Source organism: Capricornis sumatraensis, chromosome 7 (genome assembly GCF_032405125.1).
Source record: "Capricornis sumatraensis isolate serow.1 chromosome 7, serow.2, whole genome shotgun sequence".
Taxonomy (NCBI): Eukaryota; Metazoa; Chordata; class Mammalia; order Artiodactyla; family Bovidae; genus Capricornis; species Capricornis sumatraensis.
In genome coordinates this window covers 58,001,489-58,022,633 of record NC_091075.1, presented here as the reverse complement: position 1 = coordinate 58,022,633, position 21,145 = coordinate 58,001,489, and the positions used below count along the sequence as shown (strand labels likewise).

At 37.1% G+C, this 21,145-nt stretch overlaps 1 protein-coding gene across 1 annotated transcript in view; it reads left to right on the top strand.

The window, feature by feature from the left end:
* Positions 1-21,145, top strand: part of ARAP2 (ArfGAP with RhoGAP domain, ankyrin repeat and PH domain 2) — a 180,478-nt gene that overhangs the window by 89,670 nt on the left and 69,663 nt on the right. Inside the window, exons 19-20 of the mRNA XM_068974940.1 lie at positions 13,357-13,520; positions 19,982-20,194. Coding sequence (XP_068831041.1) covers positions 13,357-13,520; positions 19,982-20,194 — 377 coding nt within the window. The remainder of the gene's footprint in view (positions 1-13,356; positions 13,521-19,981; positions 20,195-21,145) is intronic.

Sequence of the window (21,145 nt, the reverse complement as noted above, 5' to 3'; positions counted from 1 at the left end):
GGAAATTCAATCATCTGACTTATGTTTTTAAATGACTACTCTGACTCTAGATGGATAGCTTTCTGAGGGCAGGAGTGAAAGTTTGAACATCAGGTAGGATCCTGCTGCAGAGGCCAAGCAAAAGGTGACTTCCTAATGACATAGTGTTGAGTGGTAAGATACACTGTGTGGGTAGAGGTCAGTGAATCTGTTGATGAATTCACTGACTGTGATAGTCAGAGATGATCCCAGAGTTTTTGGCCTGAGCCTTTACGTGAATTATGGTGCTCCTTTTTGAGATAAAATATACATGGAGAGTAGAGGTAGGATATTAGTACATTTAGGGCAGTAGATCAAGAATTTGGTTTTGGAAATGATTACTTGGAAATGTCTATTTGAAAGCAAAGTGGATACGCAAGCCTGGAATTAAGTGGAAAGGTTACAGCCAGAGATAAATATTTGAGAGTCATCAGCATACATTTTGACTTACTTATTTAGCCAAGGAATAGATCAGATTTCACCTAGAGGAGGACTGTAGGTAGAAAAGAGACAAGGAGGTAGTCCCAGGGCCTTCAGTTTTAGAGGAGGAATGATCTAGCAAAAGGTCCTGAGAAGGAGCAGCAAGATTCAGATGACAACAACTAGGATGGCATAGTCTCCTGAACAAATTATTTTCTCTCTGTATCTTATCATTTGCTTTCAAATCCCATAATTAGAATGTTTAGCTCTTCAAGAGTGCAAGATAGTATTAGTGTGTGTGTGTGTGTGTGTGTATATATATATATGTAATGATAAATATAAAAGCAAAGCTCAATTAGCATTCCCTCCAGTGAACATCCATGCTAGTGACAAGGATAATGACTGAGCCATTATCTGAACCTGTCTTTTCTTGAACTTCACAGAAAGATGCAAACCACTTTAGACAGCAAACGTATTGCTGATTAGATACGTATGTCAGAATGTGTTTTTAACTTAGAGACATAATCAGGATTTTATGTTTTTGCTTCTTTATTTCTGGACTTAAAATGATTAATAATATTTTAGGTTCTAATTTTGCTACCAGATGACAGTTTTACTGTTCTCTCAGAATACGTTCCATACATGTTCAGAAATAATAGTAAGAGAGTAGATAGTGTTGTGGCATTGAAAGACTAGCACACATACGCTTTTTCACTTCAGCCGCTCAGTCGTATCCAACTCTTTGCGACCCCATGGACTGCAACACACCAGGCCTCCCTGTCCATCACCAACTCCTAGAGTTTACTCAAATTCATGTCCATTGAGTCGGTGATGCCATCCAAACATCTCATCCTCTGTCATCCCCTTCTCCTCCCGCCTTCAATCCTTCCCAGCATCAGTGTCTTTTCCAATGAGTCAGTTCTTCACATCAGGTGGCCAAAATATTGGCATTTCAGCTTCAACATCAGTCCTTCCAATGAATATTCAGGACTGATTTCCTTTAGGATGGACTAGTTGGATCTCCTTGCAGTCCAAGGGACTCTCAAGAGGCTTATCCAACACCACAGTTCAACAGCATCAATTCTTGGGTGCTCAGCTTTCTTTATAGTCCAACTCTCACATCCATACATGACTACTGGAAAAACCCTTGGAGCCCCCCAAAAATAAAGTCAGTCACTGTTTCCACTGTTTCCCCATCTATTTGCCATAAAGTGATGGGACTAGATGCCATGATCTTAGTTTTCTGAATGTTGAGTTTTAAGCCAACTTTGTCACTCTCCTCTTTCACTTTCATCAAGAGGCTCTTTAGTTCTTCTTCATTTTCTTCTTCTTTAGTCATCTGCATATCTGAGGTTACTGATATTTCTCCCAGCAATCTTGATTCCAGCCTGTGCTTCATCTATTAATCTTTATGTAGTGCCTGCTGCCTGTTACCTACATGGCAAGAAAAAACGGTCAAAAATACAGATTTGTTGCTTGAGCTCACAGAGCTTATGTTCTTAAACAAATTAGCAACCAGAAGCTTGCTAGTGAAATTTTATTTTATATATTACATATATATATGTAATTTTAAAAAATCATGTTACTGTACCCAAGGTATTTTTCTACCAGTTTTAGTCTATAAAGGATTTGACCAGTGGCACATAGATTTTAATTAAAATGTGCCAAATGTGGATTAGTGTTATTCAATCTGAATTTTTATTTAGTGCTAACCGCATGCAGTGTACTCCCTCATGAACGCAAGATAAGGAAGCCAGAGGACTAAATGTTTTGTTACCTTATGACATCTTGAACTTTACCCTGGGCAAAAGGAACCAGAAGGTTTATGGAATAGTTTAAAACTAGCAGGATTCCAAAATAATGGTCAAAGCTGCTTCATTTAGTTTTTGAGAATAAAGTTTTTATCTGTGTGCCTGTGTGCTCAGTTGTATCCGACTTTGCATCCCCACAAACCATAGCCTGCCAGGCTTCGCTGTCCCTAGGGTTGCCCAGCAAGAATACTGGAGTGGGTTGCTGTTTCCTTCTCCAGGGTATCTTCCCAAGCCAGGGATCAAACCTGTGTCTCCTGCATTGGCAGGTGATTCTTTACTGCTGAGCCACCAGGGAAGACTGTTTTTATCTGCATGTGTTATCAACTAGTTATGTTGAAAGCATTTTTATGAAAGGCAATAACAGAGAATGTGTCAAGATGAGAGTAGGAGAAATACAGGATAAATATAAAACCAAGTTATTTTTCTTGAACCTCTTTTTTGAATAGCTGCTATACAAAAGGACCATTGGAAAACAACTATGTTTATCATATGCTTATATTTTGGTTTTACTTGCTTTCCCTATTTTCTCCAAATCAATAAGATTCAGATAATAGCAATAATAAAATGATGACAGTGTATACAAATTATTCTGTACCAGGCACTATTTTAAGCACTTTTGTACAGCCTTCCAGGGTCTATATGATGCTGAGGGGGATAATCCAATTTTAAATCAAGATAAGGGCAGTTTTTAACTTAACAATGTAACAATTTCTTTTTAAAACAAGTGGTATTAATTTACCAAGATGACTCTCAAAAATTAAATTAATTAATATATTAGGAGCCTGGATAAATTATATGTCACTAGGATTTAAATTTCAGCATCTTATTAGAAAGTAAAAAGTTTATTAGAAAACCTGAAAAGTTATTTTACTAGAAAAAATATATCAATCCAGTGGCCACCTAATTAAAGATGAAGCAGAAAGAAGAGAGGTCAGAAGTGGGAATAAAGAATCAACCTGGAAGATGGTGAGTGCACTGGGTTATAAGCCGTTATGGAACAAAAAGCCATGCAGGTATCCAGGGCACCGTGTACGGTGAAGAACGGGATCTCATATTTATATACCTATGTGTTTTTTCACAGATGTACACACATGTGTGTACATATATGTGGATATGTATACACATAGGTAAATAAATTGAGACAAATGGAAAAAGAGCAGGTTTGGAAGGGAGCTTGGGAAATGATGCGTTTGATTTTTGACATGTTGAACATGAGGCGCTTATAAACATTTAAGGAGAAATTGCTTAGAGGGAGTTATGTTTGTGGATCTGATGCTCATGATTAGTTAATGGGGATATCAATATTGGAGTTACCCACATATAGAATGAAGAAGGTGAAATCACTTAGGGAGGTCTATAGAGTGAGAAGGGACGAGCTAATGTGTTGGGACTTTGATGAATACACAGAATGTTGGAAGTGGGGGCAGTTTCCGGGGGATTAGCTACCCCAGGGTATAAAGGTAGTTTATTCAGAGAGTGAAGCAGGAAACTGAGAGGATGTGTCACTAAGCCCAGAAAGAGTGGTGCAAGAAGGAAGGAATAGTCAGAAATACTAGGTGCTGTCTGATGACAATAGATACTCCATTGGATCAGTGATGGGGAGTCCAGTCCGGTGACTCTTGAGAAGAACAGAAGTGATAAAGCAAAACCTGGATAAGATTAGATAAACCAGCTGGAGAGAACAGTTTGTCAGGGATGTCTGGAAGTTAATAGGATTAATGAAGTGAAAGGAATTTGTCCCAGGAAGTGAATATATCTGCAGTTTTGTTTTAGATGACTTGAACTTGTGCCATTAAAAACATTTTGATGGGGCAGAGATACATATTTTTAAAAAGGTGGGGGGGGGTGGGCAGTGAAGGTATAAGAGAGAAGACAACAGGATAGGTCTCTCAGTTCTAACAGCAAGAAAAGAGGAACTGATGGGTGGTTTTGGATATTGGGATCTTTCTAGATCTGGTGGTAGGCTATTGAGGGAAAGTCCAATCTTGTGGTTTTCGATCAGTCTGCTGGTTTTCAGTTGCTTTATGAAATAGGAAATAAGGATGACTTCTGAACTCTTGGCCTGGATGACTGTGAGTGGTTTTATCACATACCAAAAGAGGAAATAGATTCTTTTCTTCCAGTACTCCAACCAGGACAGTTAATTGTAGATGGGATTGTTTAAGAGCTGTTTTAATGCCGTTTCAAAATAAGAGAATTTCATTGCATTGTCCTGTTTTTCATCTCTCTTTCAGTTTGTTAGTCCCGTGGGAAATAATGACTGTGAAGTACAGTAGGTTGTGCTAGACTTGTCAATGAAAGACAAAACTGTAGCTTTAAGAAATCAAACAACTTCTAGTTTTTCACCAAGCATATAAAGATAGTAAGAATAATTGAAAGAGAAACCAACTAGCTATAAGTTTTGACCTTTATTTTAACAGCTTGAACCAGAACGGCAAATCATAAATAAGCTTAATGAGTTAATTTCACATATTTGCTCCTTCCTTGTCTACCTTTGGTTAAACTGTTAAAATATATTAATATTTCTTAAAGGCAAGAGAATGAACCCTGTGACCTAGAAAAGTTCATGAATTGATAACCATCCACTGAATATAGTCATTATTTAGATGTATATTTTAATCTTCATGGTAATTTCCCCTATATACCTAGCATGAGTGTCTTTGGACAGAAAAATATTGCAATAATATTTTCCACACACAGAGCATTTTTGCTGTGAAAAGCTCTAAGCAGAAGGTACTCCAGATGGTATAGCTTTAATGTGTATTCCTTGTATACTTTAAAAATTACTTTGGAAAATAAAGCTTTCTTGATTACACTTAAGGCTTTCTACCGTGATGTTTGATGCTGTTATTGGAACTTAGATTTTGTGCTTTGCTTTCAGGTCTTAGGGTTTCTGTGTGTGGAAAAAAGAAAAGAAATCATGTTTTTGAATATCCATTGTTAGTCAGTGAATGTCCTGTACCCCAGTGAGGTCAGAAGGCACTTGTTTGGACAGTAGGTTATATATCCACTGTGACTGAAGTGTTCAATGGATTACAACATCCTTTTCATAAAATTTGAACACTATTTCTGCACTTGGCCCACATTCTCTGTGTATTTATTTCTGATAAATAAGTTACTGTGTTCTCTATCTCACATTCTGTAGCTTCATGCTCATTTGTCAAAGATACCTATTATTAAACTTTTACTGAAAGGCTGTTAGTTGTAATAAGCACAGCTGTGTTAGCAGAAACAGAACAGCCTAGTATGTTTTTTTTTTTTAAATTTTGTTGTTTGATTTTAATTTTTTTAAGATTGATTTATTGGCCTATAGTAAAGTATGATTCACTTGATGGCTCCCAAGCCTGACTGAATTCAGTTTTAACTGCAAATTTCAGACATAAAGGAGCTGACACTGGGGAATAAACATTTTATCACTATGTTTCGGAATTATGGGACAGCCTACTTTTCTTAATTTGGGAGATGAACACTCTTAAGTTGAAGATCCTTATTTCATATCAATTTATTACATGTGATTTTTTTCCCCTGTACTTGAATTGTGTTTTATAGCAGCTGATATGTTAGCAGTACTGTCTAGGGTGAATTATCTTAAAGTGGTTTCTAAATTGTGCATGTAATTGCAAATTAAACAGTAGCCGATTGCCCACAATATCAGCTTGACTGCTTTTGTAACTTTCTGATCATTTAATTTGTAGAGATGGTTTAATCTGAATGTTGCCAAGGCAAACGAGATAGACTCTTCTCTCACCACCGCCACTGGTTTTGCAAAAAAAGGAACTATTCAAACTTACAGTATAAGATGATTTTTTTGTTGTTGTTGTTAAAGAGAATTATGATAAAGGAAATGTGGGACTATTTAACAAAAGATGGATTTTGAAGTATTTATTATTTCCTTCAAAAAATGTATTTCATTCCCCAGTTCAGGACACTTACTGTATACTACATAGAAACCTGTGAACATATAAATGCACTATGGGGTGAAAAAATACAGAATGAAAAGATCTCTTTTAGATAATGGGATCAAGATAATCATATTTATTTTTTAAGTATATTAGGCTCTGGAATCCTAAGTAGGATTAGAAGAGGAAAAAAATGAGGGGTTGAAACACAAAGATATTCCAAGAGGTGGAAACAATAGTTTCAGAGAAATAGGATGGGTTGGGGTAAAACTTCACTTCAGGTTGGCCTTAACCTTCAGTTCTTGAGGAGGAAGCATGGGACAGTGGGCCTGGAGAGATAGATTGATATCATATTAGTTTTATCAAGTAAATGTAAATAATAACTTGTCTTGTTTTGGAAAGGATTGCAGGTTCTTTATGAGGGTACAGAAGCCTTTTTTTTTTTTTTCCCCGCAGACTTGAAACAGGGCTATTTCTCACATTCCTATAGGTAATTGCCTAATGGTGTGTAGAGATGAAATTGAAAACCTGGAGGCTTGCCTTCTCAGGGAATAGTGTGCCTTGACACTTCTTACTGAACTGTTGGCTTCAGAAGAAACAAATTATTTAAGCTAATATTTCTTTCTCCATTATTCTTGTGATACAGTCTCTGCATCTACAGATTTAATAATTGTTTGCCTGTTTCTGGCTGAAATTTCATCTCTATGCAGCAGTTCCTTATCTGCTGAGGAAAGAAATACTGTTTTTCTATAAACGAAAATGAGGGTGATTTATGGATGTGATGACTTAATAAAATGTGCTGGACTTCCATTTCTGCCCATGAAGAAATATCTGGCATGGAATATGCCCTCCCACTTTAAACTACTAGAAACTTGGACCAAACGAACTATTCTCAGACTTTGGAACAATAGGCTTCCCAGGATAGTGACCATGGAGAGAAGGGAAACAAGTGACTTAAGGCCTAAGATCACCTTGGCTTCCTGTCAGTACTTGGCACAGGGAATGGGGGGATCCAAGCAGCATATGGCGGTTTTGCTATGTTGGAGGTAGAGCTTGAAGTTTGGAGAATCCGCAGTAGCTACACTTTGCAAGATAGAGTTCAGAGCAGAGGGAAAAATGTACAGAGCACAAGCTTCAGAAATCTTCATAGAGTTCCCTTCCATCTTCGCTCAGTATGAACCTGCATATTTGCAGGTCAAAACTTCAGGCAAAAATAGTCTCAGGGTGTGCTATGAGTTGAACAATTCCCAGAGTGTAGACACTATTTGAGTGTGTTCAAATTTTATCTAGCCAGGTTAGACAGACTTCATTAAACACACAGAGCATTTGTAAAGACAGCAGGAGGTAATCCAAGAATATTAAGGCTAAACCAGCCCACAGGTAAAGGCTGCTCCATTTATGCCTTGCTAAGCTTAAAAACAGACCTCTCCACAAGTAGTTTAGTTACCCAGGGTCAAATAGACAAAAGGGGCCAAAACAAACGTCAATACCCTTTATAGGAAGATAGCACAACCCTGACACTGAACTTAATACTCATGATGTCTAGCATAGAGTGAAAATACTGGTGATATGAAAAAGCTGGAAATTAGATGATAAGAACAGACCTAGAAATGAGAAGGATAGTGGAATTAGCAAAGAATATACACAGTAATTTTGAATTATTACTAAATATATTAAAAGATGTAAAGGAAAACATAAACATAGAAAAATGGGTCTAAAGAAGAAACCAAATGGAACTTCTAAGGCTGAAGAATACACTATCTGAAAAGAAAATCTCACTAGATCAGCTAAATCCAAGAGTAGACTATGTTTAAAAAAAAACAAAGTCAATAAACTTGAAATCATGACAGCAGAAATTATCAAAACTTTAGCTCAGAGAGAAAAGGCTGAATAAAATTAGCAGAGCCTCAATGACCTGTGGGACAATATTAAGCATTCTTATGTAAACATAGTTAGAATTGTAAAATGAGAGAAGAGAAAGATGGAGTAATATATATATGTATAATATTTGAAGAAATATGGCCAAAAATTTCTGAATTTTGTAAAAACTATAAATGTACATATATTAAGATCAACATAACATTCATGATAAAGACAAACCACATCAAGACATATCATAATCAAATTCTTGAAAACCAATGTGAGGAAAAATAAAAGTACTGGCGGGGTGGGTGTGGGTGAAACATTAAAAATAGGGGACAAAGATGAGAATGTATTGGCAGAGACAGTGCAAACCAGGAGATAATATAGTAAAATCTTTTAATGTGTTGGGGGGAAAAAATAACCAAACCAGAAACTATTAGCTTAAAATACTCTATCCAGAAAAAATATCTTACAGAAATGAAAGCAAAATAAAGTATTTTTTGGCCAACAAATGCTAACATATACTACAAGACTCAGTGTTTTTATTTTTTATAGATGCCTAAGATACTATCTTTTTTTAGTTATGTTTTTGAAACATGTTATTTGCTTTTTAGTTGTGTTTAAAATGTTCTTTATAAAGATGATTTCATTTTTTGTACAGCTAAATTTATAGATCCTGTCATTCATCTTGGGTCTTGTCAGTAGACTAGGCTCAAATAATGATAGTCTATATTTTGTGGCTATTATATTACAGCTTTAAGAAAATTGTTTTATTACTTTTGGGACTTGGTTTCTATGTCTTATTGAACTATCTTGATGCATTATAGGATATATGGATTTTTAAAATATGGCTTTAAAATTTAGGTTTGGGAATGAACAGTTAGTAAAATGTATTTCTCTATAATTAGAGTTCTTCAGAATAACTTTTCAGATTTTCAAGATGTAAATTCCTATTTCTTTGAAATAGGAATGATAAACCATTGTTCAGTAACATTTGAAATAATAAAGTTGGCCAGCATTTGTGTTGAAAATATCTTTTGATGCTTTATTCAATGTGCAGAGTTTAGGTAATATCAGAAAGGAATGTTGAACTGATGCTGTTAAATGTCAGACATCTAGTGCACAAGATGATGTATCTTAGGATTTAGCCTTTGACAAGTGGACTTGGGAGTTAACTTGTCATTACTGATTCTACCCTTCACTAGTTCACAAGCAGACAGTTAAACTTGTCATCACAACATGTCTTCTGACTAGAAAGAAAATTTGAAGTTTGAAACATTTACAGTTAATGGCAGAATTATACTGCTATTGTAGGCAGGCCCTTGCCTTTGGAGTTTCTTTAACTGCTTGCTCAAATATTGGTCGTTGTTTATAAGCACACCTTTTCAAAGATTTTGTCGCCTATTCAGAGCTTAATCATCAGATAAAAAAACTGAGACTCAAGAAGAGTTAAAATATATTTTTTAAACTCCTAAATTTAACAAGCTGTAATTTTGATTAAGTCTACATAATGTAGGAGCTTGTTTTCTCAGGGAAATTACCAAGTTAGATAATTTCATTTAAACAAACAAACCCAGCAGTAGAATGCTTTTGACTTAAACATGACATGAGATCAGTGAAAAGGCAAAAAGCATGTCAGTATTAAAGCAGGTGTCAGAATTCTTCAAAAAGGAAATGACAAAACCTTGAGATCTGAGCTGCTGTGATGGGTGTGGAAAATAAAAGCAATAAATAAAGATGTTAGGAAGCAAGAGATGAAGATTATGGGCATCAGTGTCAGTGAAGATGTAGTTATGGCAGGTTCAGAAGGTGTTAAGGTGAGTGGAGTGGGGTGCTAGTAGCTTTATCTTCAAAGAGGAGCATTTCCAGAAAAGAAACCAAAGGAAAGAAAGAGGGAATGTTGTTTTCTCCTTAAATTAGGGCCAATGAATTACCAGGAATGTAAAAGATTACCTCTCTCAGTCCCCTCAAAAGAAAAACCATAACGACCGATTGTTGATGCAGTTCATTCCTTTCTCTTGAGATTGAATCCAAAGTAGCCATTTCGTAGTTTGAAATCAAAATTAAATAGTTGGAGGTTGGTATGCATGCGTACTAAGTTGCTTCAGTCATGTCCAGCCTTGTGCAACCCTATGAAAAGCAGCCCACCAGGCTCCTCTGTCCGTGGGATTATCTAGGCAAGAATACTGAAATGGGTTGCCATTTCCTCTTACTTTAGTATAATTATACTTACATGCATCAATGATTAAGTTGTTTCAAATCAAAGTTTTTTCTAGTGATAAAACTTTAAAACAGTGCATCTACTAAATAATGCATCCACTAAATACCTACCTCTTGAGAAATCTGTATGCAGGTCAGGAAGCAACAGTTAGAACTGGACATGAAACAACAGACCGGTTCCAAATAGGAAAAGGAGTACTTCAAGGCTATATATTGTCACCCTGCTTATTTAACTTATATACAGAGTACATCATGAGAAACGCTGGGCTGGAAGAAGCACAAGCTGGAATCAAGATTGCTGGGAGAAATATCAATAACCTCAGAAATGCAGATGACACCACCCTTATGGCAGAAAGTGAAGAGGAACTAAAAAAGCCTCTTGATGAAAGTGAAAGTGGAGAGTGAAAAAGTTGGCTTAAAGCTCAACATTCAGAAAATGAAGATCATGGCATCTGGTCCCATAAATTCATGGGAAATAGATGGGGAAACAGTGGAAACAGTGTCAGACTTTATTTTTTTGGGCTCCAAAATCGCTGCAGTTGGTGATTGCAGCCATGACATTAAAAGACGCTTACTCCTTAGAAGAAAAGTTATGACCAGCCTAGATAGCATATTCAAAAGCAGAGACATTACTTTGCCAGCAAAGGTCCATCTAGTCAAGGCTAAGGTTTTTCCTGTGGTCATGTATGGATGTGAGAGTTGGACTGTGAAGAAGGCTGAGCGCCAAAAAATTGATGCTTTTGAACTGTGGTGTTGGAGAAGACTCTTGAGAGTCCCTTGGACTGCAAGGAGATCCAACCAGTCCGTTCTAAAGGAGATCAGTCCTGGCTGTTCATTGGAAGAACTGATACTAAAGCTGAAACTCTTAATACTTTGGCTACCTCATATGAAGAGTTGACTCATTGGAAAAGACCCTGATGCTTGGAGAGACTGGGGGCAGGAGAAGGGGACGACGGAGGATGAGATGGCTAGATGGCATCATCAACTCAATGGACATGAGTTTGAGTAAATTCCAGGAGTTGGTGATAGACAGGGAGGCCTGTCATGCTGCGATTCATGGGGTTGCAAAAAGTTGGACATAACTGAGACTGAACTGAACTGAAATATCTGGCACTATGCTAAAGGCTATTGATAAACTGAAATGCTTTCTTTGTTTGCTTGTATTAAGTTTGTGGTGAAGTGGCTAAAAAATTCACACAGACACAACAGTTAATGTGATGGAGGGTGGAATGATTGTTTAGGATTAAAGAAGAATGCCTGTTTCACCAGAAGCATTGGATGGAGGCAGATAGGAATCGAGGGTCACAAAGGGTTACCTAGAATATACCAGTGGGGGAGGAGCTGGACTAAGCAGTCAGAGAGCAGGAAGTACTTCCTGCAAAGAGAAGAACATGTTAATTTCTTTCTTCTTCCCTTCCTTTCTCCCTTCCTCCTGGGAATGGCACAGTTGGAGTGGATAATACAGGACAGATGTTGAAGACCTTTTAATCTTGAAACTTCCAGAACTGCCATGGAAGGACAGTTATCAGGAAGTGATGTCATTAGCTTTGTATTTTAAAAAGATCATTCTGTGAGTCTTGAGAAGGTGGAGGATTGGGAAAGGAATTTTGTTTGGAGGGACTTAAGTGACTTTAAGGAGCAATAGAAAGCCCTGAAGGAGGGCAGTGTTCAAATAAAGAGGAGGCAAAGCAAGTATGTCAGGGAACTGGATGTGACAGAATTCTGTGACTGAGTTCATATGTCAGGAGTGGGGTGGCGATTGAGGGGATCAGTCTACAGTAATGAATCCTAAATTCCTGGTGGGATAAGTGGAGACTGTAGTACCATTTTGGTATCAGTATCAGTTCAGTCACTCAGCTGTGTCCTATTCTGCGACTACATGAACCGCAGCACGCCAGGCCTCCGTCTATCACTAACTCTCGGAGTCCACCCAAACCCATGTCTATTGAGTCGGTGATGCCATCCAACCATCTTATCCTCTGTCGTCTCCTTCTCCTCCTGCCCTCAATCTTTCCCAGCACCAGGGTCTTTTCAAATGAGTCGACTCTTCACATGAGGTAGCCAAAGTATTAGAGTTTCAGCTTCAACATCAGTTGTTCCAATGAACATCCAGGACTGGTCTCCTTTAAGACGGACTGGTTGGATCCCCTCGCAATCCAAGCACTCTCAAGAGTCTTCTCCAACTCCACATAAGAAGGGATAAAGATTTGAGATGCTTGTGGAATTAACATTAATTAGCATTATGGTTTATTAGTTACTAATACCACATTTACTGAGTGCTAAAGTGGGTGCTATTATTATCCTCATTTTTGCCTTTGATAAAACTGACAACCAAAGAAGGTTGATAACTTGTCCAAGGTCATAAAGGAAGTGAGTACAGCGCTAAAACTTGAGTTCATGAATTGATTTCCATTCTGTTAACTTCTTTATGCTCTTGCTTTTCAATCATGTGGAGATCTGATTTGTGAGTAAATTCTCAACCAGAGATAGGGATGTGAGACTTACTAGCTTATATATATATGGGGGATGGAAACCACTGGCCTGAATGACATGTCCCTTGGAGAGTCTTTGGAGTTCATGTGAGTGCACTGAAGTTACAAGTTCATTTTTAGAAAGAGAAAGTGAGTTTGGGAAAGAACTGAGGGACCAGAAAGATAGGAGGAAAAGCCAGGAAGAACTGTTCTACCAAAGCTGAATTGGGTGGTTGTTTTCCCTCTCTCTCTCTCTCTTTTTTTTTTTTTTTTAACCTTTAAAAGGAAGAACAGTCCTAAAGTTATCAAACACTTCTAAAATCTTAAAAATGCACCCCCAGATATCCATAAGTTACAAGTGATGCTGGCCAGAAGGGTTTCAGTTCAGTTATTCAGAAACAGAATGAAAGAGGAAATGAAAAAGAGGCAAGGACATTAAGGCCACAAGTTCAGGGAATTTTCTGGCCTCTATGGAGAGAGACGTATGACTCCAAAGCAAAAGAGGGATCAAGTGAGTGGAAGCTGGTGGTAGACAGAGGGGTTTTCTTCTGATGGGTGAGATCAGATCACATTTATATGGATTTAAGGATATTCTCTGTAGAAGTAAGGCTTAAAAAAACAATTTTCATTTGAAATACTTTTCAAACTTTACAGAACATTATACATCCATGGGCATACCAAGTTGGATTTCACAGTCTGGCATACTGCAATTGAAAAAGCAGCGGGTACAGATGGGAATGCATTACAAGACCAGCAGCTCGGCAGAAATGACGTTCCCATTATCGTGAACAGCTGTATAGCATTTGTTACACAGTATGGTAAGTATCAGAGTTTTTATTCAACCCCAAGAACTCATAGTAGCAGTCTTACAGTTTTGAAATAATACCTCCATTGGACTGAATGAGAGTCCTTTGTATCTTAAGTACATCAATGAAAATTGGAAGTGTAGTCCCTCTTCAGCCTAAATGCCATTCCTTCTCACAGTAAAGTTCATATAAATTATATCACATGCCCTTACAAATTCCTTCTTCCTTTACATGCATAAAAATTTTAAATGGCATATTAGAAGAATCTATATTGTAAAATGTATATTTAAAAAATGATTAAAGGTTGTACTTTTCAGAGGTTGTAACTTTACAGTAAAGTCTTGGGGAATGCAGTTGTGACTGTGTTTTAGAAATAGTAAATGATGGGACAATGTCTAAAAGACTTTACTTTTTGTAGGCCTGCATGCAAAGTGTCTGTGTATTTATTCCCTTTAACGTGTTTTTGGTCACATGTTTATATTAAGAAACATGGTCATTAATTGTGCTGGTTTGACTTAATCGTAACAACATATTTATGAATAGTTTGCAGGTTAAAACCAACTTGAATCAGGCCTCATTTTAACATGCGGTGGCAGTATTTTATACATGCCTAAAAAGTAAATGAAGTATGTCTTTATTATTTTTACTTATTTTCAAGTTACTACTCATTCTTAAAATTTCTTCAGTTACATGTTGCCTTAATATGCTAAAAGATAAATAAATTGTTTAACTATATTTTTAATATAAAAATATGTTCTCCCTTTCAATCTGTCTGTAAAAGGCATTGATTTAGATTGTACATGCAGAAAAAAAGTAAAATGGTTTATCTTATATTTTGGAAGTTGTGTTAACTTTTCAATGTTCTCCTAGTCTTAGATGTATCTTTGGGTATTTTTAATTTGAAAAGAAAGTGTAATCAGTGAGAGAGCTGTAGAAAAACATTGTTTTATGAGTTTATTTTTGCTTATTTATTGTCTATAGTATGTCAGCTGCTGAGCTTAGTACTGGAAATTGAGCAGTGGTACTAAAGAGTGAAAGAACCATAAATTTTGCCTTCCAGTATGAGAACTAACAGTGAAATGATATGAACACAATGCCCAAAATAACAAATGCTATGAAAAAAAAATAAGGAAAAATTAAGTCTAGAATATGTGTATATTAATCTGTTTTCTCCTAGAGAGAGTGCCATTTTAAGTATTTCACTCATGTCATGTGTTATCCAAGTAAAATTATGATTAATATTCAGGTCTGAATATTAATTTGTGTTTGAATTATATACATGTTACAAATATGTATGTAATCACGTTATGTGGGATTATTCTGTGAATTTCCTTGATAGTATGGTTATATTTTTCTTATCAACTGTCATCATCTGTTTGTTTGAAAATGGGGGAGGAAGGTTATCATCTTCATTTATTAGTAATTGTGTATTGGTGCACTTGCATTGTGCAGGTATAAATAAATTACACACATCTTATGTTGTAGCAAGATCATAACCTCATTGGGAATTTTCACATCATGTTAGTTTCATAATGGTATAAGGTCTTTCTTAAGTTGACAGATGATTAAAATAGCTTGACTTGCTCCCAGTGTATCCAATTTAATGTTTCTCTAGGGAAATCAGAAGTTTCTTTGTGGTGTTTATTTGCATTTAAAATCATTAAGCATTAGATTGTTTTCAACTAAATCATATATTATAATTACCTTGTAGCTCTAGCATAAGGTACATTAGCTTCCATATTAAAGTAATAAAGCCAATAAAAGACTCTTCTCGACTTTTTGTTTTTTTGAGCAAAACTTGTGAAAACCTCAATATTACCAGCATGGATAGAAGGGAAGATTTGATATGAACTTAGAAAACACCCAGTGATTGACTCAGGGCCTATATGATCATAATTATTTCTAATTTCCTAATCTTTGGTATAAAATCTAAAAGCCGAATTTTTGTGCTCATGGTGTCAAAATCTGAACCTGACACAATTCACAGTATAATTCTTAGAGTTTTAATTTTTTAAATGAGTTACAGCAATTAGCTCTTGGGGGGATATACTTAATTTTTGTAAACAAAATTGTGTTCAGATTCACATTGAGTTACCTGTTATCACAGTTACATGATATCCCAGAAACTTAATTTTTTGGTAGAACTTGCTTATTCTTCTTTTGTGGTCATTTACTGACTATCGACAGTTCTTTGAGTTACTGTGTAACTACTGTATACAGAAAATAAGACATGATCTTTGCCTTCTAGGAATTTACAGATTGTGGATCAGAATAAGTGGGCATTTATATTTCAAGTGTATAAAATTCTGTGGCAGTGGGGTTGAGGGGTGGTCCAGGTGTCCGTGGCTTAGAGCTGAAATTCACTTAGTGTAGAAGTGGTCATGGAGGGTTTCATGGCTGAAGCATGGAACCTGCCATGTGTTTTAAGAGAGAATGGGAGCTTGTTAGGAGAAGGAAGGAGTAGGGATTCCAGGCAGAAGAAACTGTGTGCCAGCTGTGGAGTCATGAAGGAAGCTGTCTAGTCAGGGAACTTTGGGTAGCTACACGTGGTCAGAACTTAGTATGAGAAGAGCGGAAAATAAAAGAAGCTGGAGAACTAGTTAGAACATTCATATAGGGTCTTATATGTGTGCTTGCATGCTAAGTCATTTCAGTTGTTTTCAACTCTTTGCGACCCTATGGACAATAACCCACCAGGCTCCTCAGTCAGTGGGATTCTCCAGGCAAGGATAGTGGAGTGGGTTGCTATGCTCTCCTCCGGGGATCATCCCAATCCATGGATTGAACCCATATCTCTTATGTCTCCTGCATTGGCAGGCCAGTTCTTTACCACTAACACCACCTGGGAAGCTCAGGGTCTTATGTATCATAATAAAATCCCTAGACTTGCCCTCTGTTGTTGTTCAGTTGCTCAGTCATGTCCGACTCTTTGTGATCCCATGGATTGCAGCATGCCAGGCTTCCCTGTCCTTCACCGTCTCCTGGAGCTTTCTCAAACTCATGTCCATTGAGTTGGAGGTGCCATCCAACCATCGCGTCCTTTGTTGTTCCCTTCTCCTCCTGCCTTTAATCTTCCCCAAAACTTGCCCTCTAGTCAGTAATAGGGGGCTATATGTCCATATTTTTAAGCATTTTGGTAACACCAGCAGACTTGTATCTCAAATCATTCTATTATCATTTTCAAGACAGACTGGAAGGGTCAGTGGAAATAGGGACAGAGAGGTGCAATAACATAATGAGGAATTGGGTGCTTGAAATTATAATAGTGCAGGTGATGGAGCGAGCAAGGGGACAGTTTTGTGAGAGAAGTCATGATGAAAAATATATGTGACAGTTTTTGTGAAATTTTTATTGATTCTTTTGATGTGATATGTGAGAAAGAGAAGTTCTAGCTTATAAATGACTGGGGAGAAGGCAGTGCCACATATTGAGGATAAAAGGCATGTTGGGATTGGGAGGTGAAGTAGTGGATGGGGCAGGAAAATTAATTTGTTCACATGTATAAGTATAGTCTATGTGGCTTGTATTTGGGAAGCCCTGCTTATATTTAGATTTATATGTAGATTTTATATACAATATAATATATAGAATATATATATATATATATAGATTTAGATATATAATGCACATGTGCATTTGAAGTTTTCAAAATTAAAAGCTGAGTAGAAATATACATGTCTTAGTTGAAGTGATGAAAATGGATGGATTCATCTAGAAAATTTTGTAGGGGAACAGAGAAGAGAATTGAGGATGGTTTCCTTGGAATCATCAGTAAATGCTGAATAGCAGAATAAATAGAAGACTAGAAGAGGAGTCATAGAGGAAGGGGCCAAAAGAGATGTGATCATAACATCATGAAAGCCTTGAGATTAACAGAATTTTAACCAGGATTCACTGGAGTATTAGACACTGCAAGGGGATCCTATTACATAAAAATTGAAAAGCATCTAGAAAGCATATTCTTGAGGAAGATGGTTCCAACAGAGTGGAAATTAAGCCCGAAGCAAGAGTAAGTGGTTAAAGGATCAACAGGGATGGAAGATGGTAGAAAGAATAAATATAGAAAACTCAGATTAGTTTTGGAAGAAAGAAAAACAAGAGGCCTGAAGGGAGGGGGCAAAAAAGGATTAAAGCATATTTGTTTGCATATCATCATCATCACCACAACCATTTCTCTTCCTTCAGTTAACCACTGCTACTCTTATTTTATGTGGGACACTTGATCAATATGTAATTCTAGAAAGTTATGACCCAGCTCTTCCATCTAGAAGAAGGTGTGGAACAGACAAAATTAAATATGCACATATGAATGTAGAGACTCCAGGAAATTTATACTAGAGAATCTTTACTTTTGTCAGTGAGTTCAGTCAGTTCAATCGCTCAGTTGTGTCCGACTCTTTTCTAGCCCATGAATTGCAGTACACCAGGCCTCCCTGTCCATCACCAACTCCCAGAGTTTCTCAAACTCATGTCCATCGAGTCAGTGATGCCATCCAGCCATCTCATCCTCTGTCATCCACTTCTCCTCCTGCCCCCAATCCCTCCCAGCATCAGAGTCTTTTCCAATGAGTCAACTCTTCACATGAGGTGGCCAAAGTACTGGAGTTTCAGCTTTAACATTATTCCTTCCAAAGAACACCCAGGACTGATCTCCTTTAGAATGGACTGGTTGGATCTCCTTGCAGTCCAAGGGACTCTCAAGGGTCTTCTCCAACACCGTAGTTCAAAAGCATCAATTCTTTAGCGCTAGCTTTCTTCTCAGTCCAAATCTCACATCCATACATGACTACTGGAAAAACCATAGCCTTGACTAGACAGACCTTTGTTGGCAAAGTCATGTCTGTGCTTTTGAATATGCTATCTAGGTTGGTCTGGTTCCTCTGCCTTTCTAAAACCAGCTTGAACATCTGGAATTTCACGGTTCACGTATTGCTGAAGCCTGGCTTGGAGAATTTTGAGCATTACTTGGCTAGCGTGTGAGATGACTGGAATTGTGCGGTAGTTTGAGCATTCTTTGGCATTGCTTTTATTTGGGATTGGAATGAAACTGACCTTTTCCAGTCCTGTGGCCACTGCTGTTTTCCAAATTTGCTGGCATATTGAGTACAGCACTTTCACAGCATCATCTTTCAGGATTTGAAATAGCTCAACTGGAATTCCATCACCTCCACTAGCTTTGTTCGTATTGATGCTTTCTAAGGCCCACTTGACTTCACATTCCAGGATGTCTGGTTCTAGGTGGGTGACCACACCATCGTGATTATCTGGGTCATGAGAATCTTTTTTGTGTAGTTCTTCTATGTATTCTTGGTACCTCTTCTTAATATCTTCTGCTTCTGTTAGGTCTATGCCATTTCTGTCCTTTATTCAGCCCATCTTTGCATGAAATGTTCCCTTGGTATCTCTCATTTTCTTGAAGAGATCTTTTCCATTTTGTTTTTTTCCTCTATTTCTTTGCATTGATCACTGAGGAAGGCTTTCTTATCTCTTCTTGCTATTCTTTGGAACTCTGCATTCAGAAGCTTATATCTTTCCTTTTCTCCTTTGCTTTTCACTTCTCTTGTTTTCACAGCTATTTGTAAGGCCTCCCCAGACAGCCATTTTGCTCTTTTGCGTTTCCTTTCCATAGGGATGGTCTTGATCCCTGTCTCCTGTACAATGTCACGAATCTCCGTTCATAGTTCATCAGGCACTCTATCAGATCAAGTCCCTTAAATCTATTTCTCACTTCCACTGTATAATCATAAGGGATTTGATTTAGGTCATACCTGAATGGTCTAGTGGTTTTCCCTACTTTCTGCAATTTAAGTCTGAATTTGGCAATAAGGAATTCATGATCTGAGCCATAGTCTGCTCCCTCTCTTGTTTTTGCTGACTGTATAGAGCTTCTCCATCTTTGGCTGCAAAGAATATAATCAGTCTGATTTTGTTGTTGACCATCTGGTGATGTCCATGTGTAGAGTCTCCTCTTGCGTTTTGGAAGAGGGTGTTTGCTATGACCAGTGCGTTCTCTTGGCAAATCTCTATTAGCCTTTGCCCTGCTTCATTCTGCAGTCCAAGGCCAAATTTGCCTGTTACTCCAGGTGTTTCTTGACTTCCTACTTTTGCATTCCAGTCCCCTATAATGAAAAGGACATCTTTTTTGGGGGGCAAATCTGTACTCTGAGAGTCTAAGCAAAGGGCACTTGTAGTCAAAGAACACTTGAGAAAGATGCTATGAAGAACTGGAGGAAGGACTGGCCTAGGGCCTACTAAAAGCTGAGGATGGAATAGTTTGTTCATCAGGTTTGCATTTTACAATATACAATTTGCAAGGGGGGGGTGGTTTATTCTCATGCATGTTTATATAAACTCTTAGATGATGATTTTGTCTTGTACATCATCCAAGCACAGAAATTAGTTCTTTTTTGAGATAGTAAAATGGATTTTGACCTGAGTTTTTTTTCATATAATCTTTTTTTTTTTTAACAAAGGTTTAGGACACAAAAATATCTATCAAAAGAATGGTGATCCATTACATGTAAGTGAACTCCTGGAGAGTTTCAAAAAGGATGCAAGAAGCTTTAAATTGAGGGCTGGAAAACATCAACTTGAAGATGTGACAGGTGTACTGAAGAGTTTTCTCTCCGACATTGATGATGCACTTCTCACTAAGGAGCTCTACCCGTATTGGATCTCTGCCTTAGGTAATACATAAATTACAGAATAAAGGCTTGCCTTCTCATTTGGTAGTAGATTTTAAAAATCACCTCTGATAATCTGAACATTTAATTGAAAGGAACAGTATACATAATGGCTTAGAACATAAATTGTAAAATAGCTGTTCTATGTGCCTCAAAAGAAATTTATGGTGGTAATTGCTAAAGTCTTTTATGATAAAATTTAGTTTTTGGTAGATTTCTTAGTGCTTACTTTGCCTTATCTTTGGAAATGTTAATAGTCAAGTCCGTGTAGGCGATTAATTTCTCATTAAAATTAAAATGAAAGGTTTATGACAACATTGCTTTTACATGGTTTTAACATATACCTCTTTGACTTTCCTTTTTCATTCATTCTGCCTCTTTAGAGTTACATGACAAAAGACCTTTTTACTCCATTTTTTTTCAGATTCTGTCTAATGAAGTAAAATATCTTTGCTACACTCTAAGAGAACTTATTTAAGAAATGATCTTAGAAAAACAGTTTATTAAATCAGCTGCGTGTGTGTTAAATCAATTCAGTTGTGTCAGACTTTTTGTGACCCTATGGACTGTAGCCCACCAGGCTCCTCTGTCCTTGGGGATTCTCCAGGCAAGAATACTGGAGTGGGGTGCCGTGCCCTCCTCCAGGAGATCTTCCCCACCCAGGGATCAAACCCATATCTGTTATGTCTCCTGCATTGGCCCATGGGTTCTTTACTACTAGCGCCACCTGGGAAGCCCTATTAAATCAGATAATGGGTCAAACTGATTTCAGGAAAACCTATATTTACCTCTATTAATTCAAAATAACTCCTTTTTTAGAAACATAATAATGCATATTTTAAATATAAACTTTGTCTTTAATCCCAGATTTCTAATAGAGCTATTTTCATTTTTCACATTATTTCATAATCTTTGTCCCACACCTATGATTTATATATAACTTTTATTAATAAA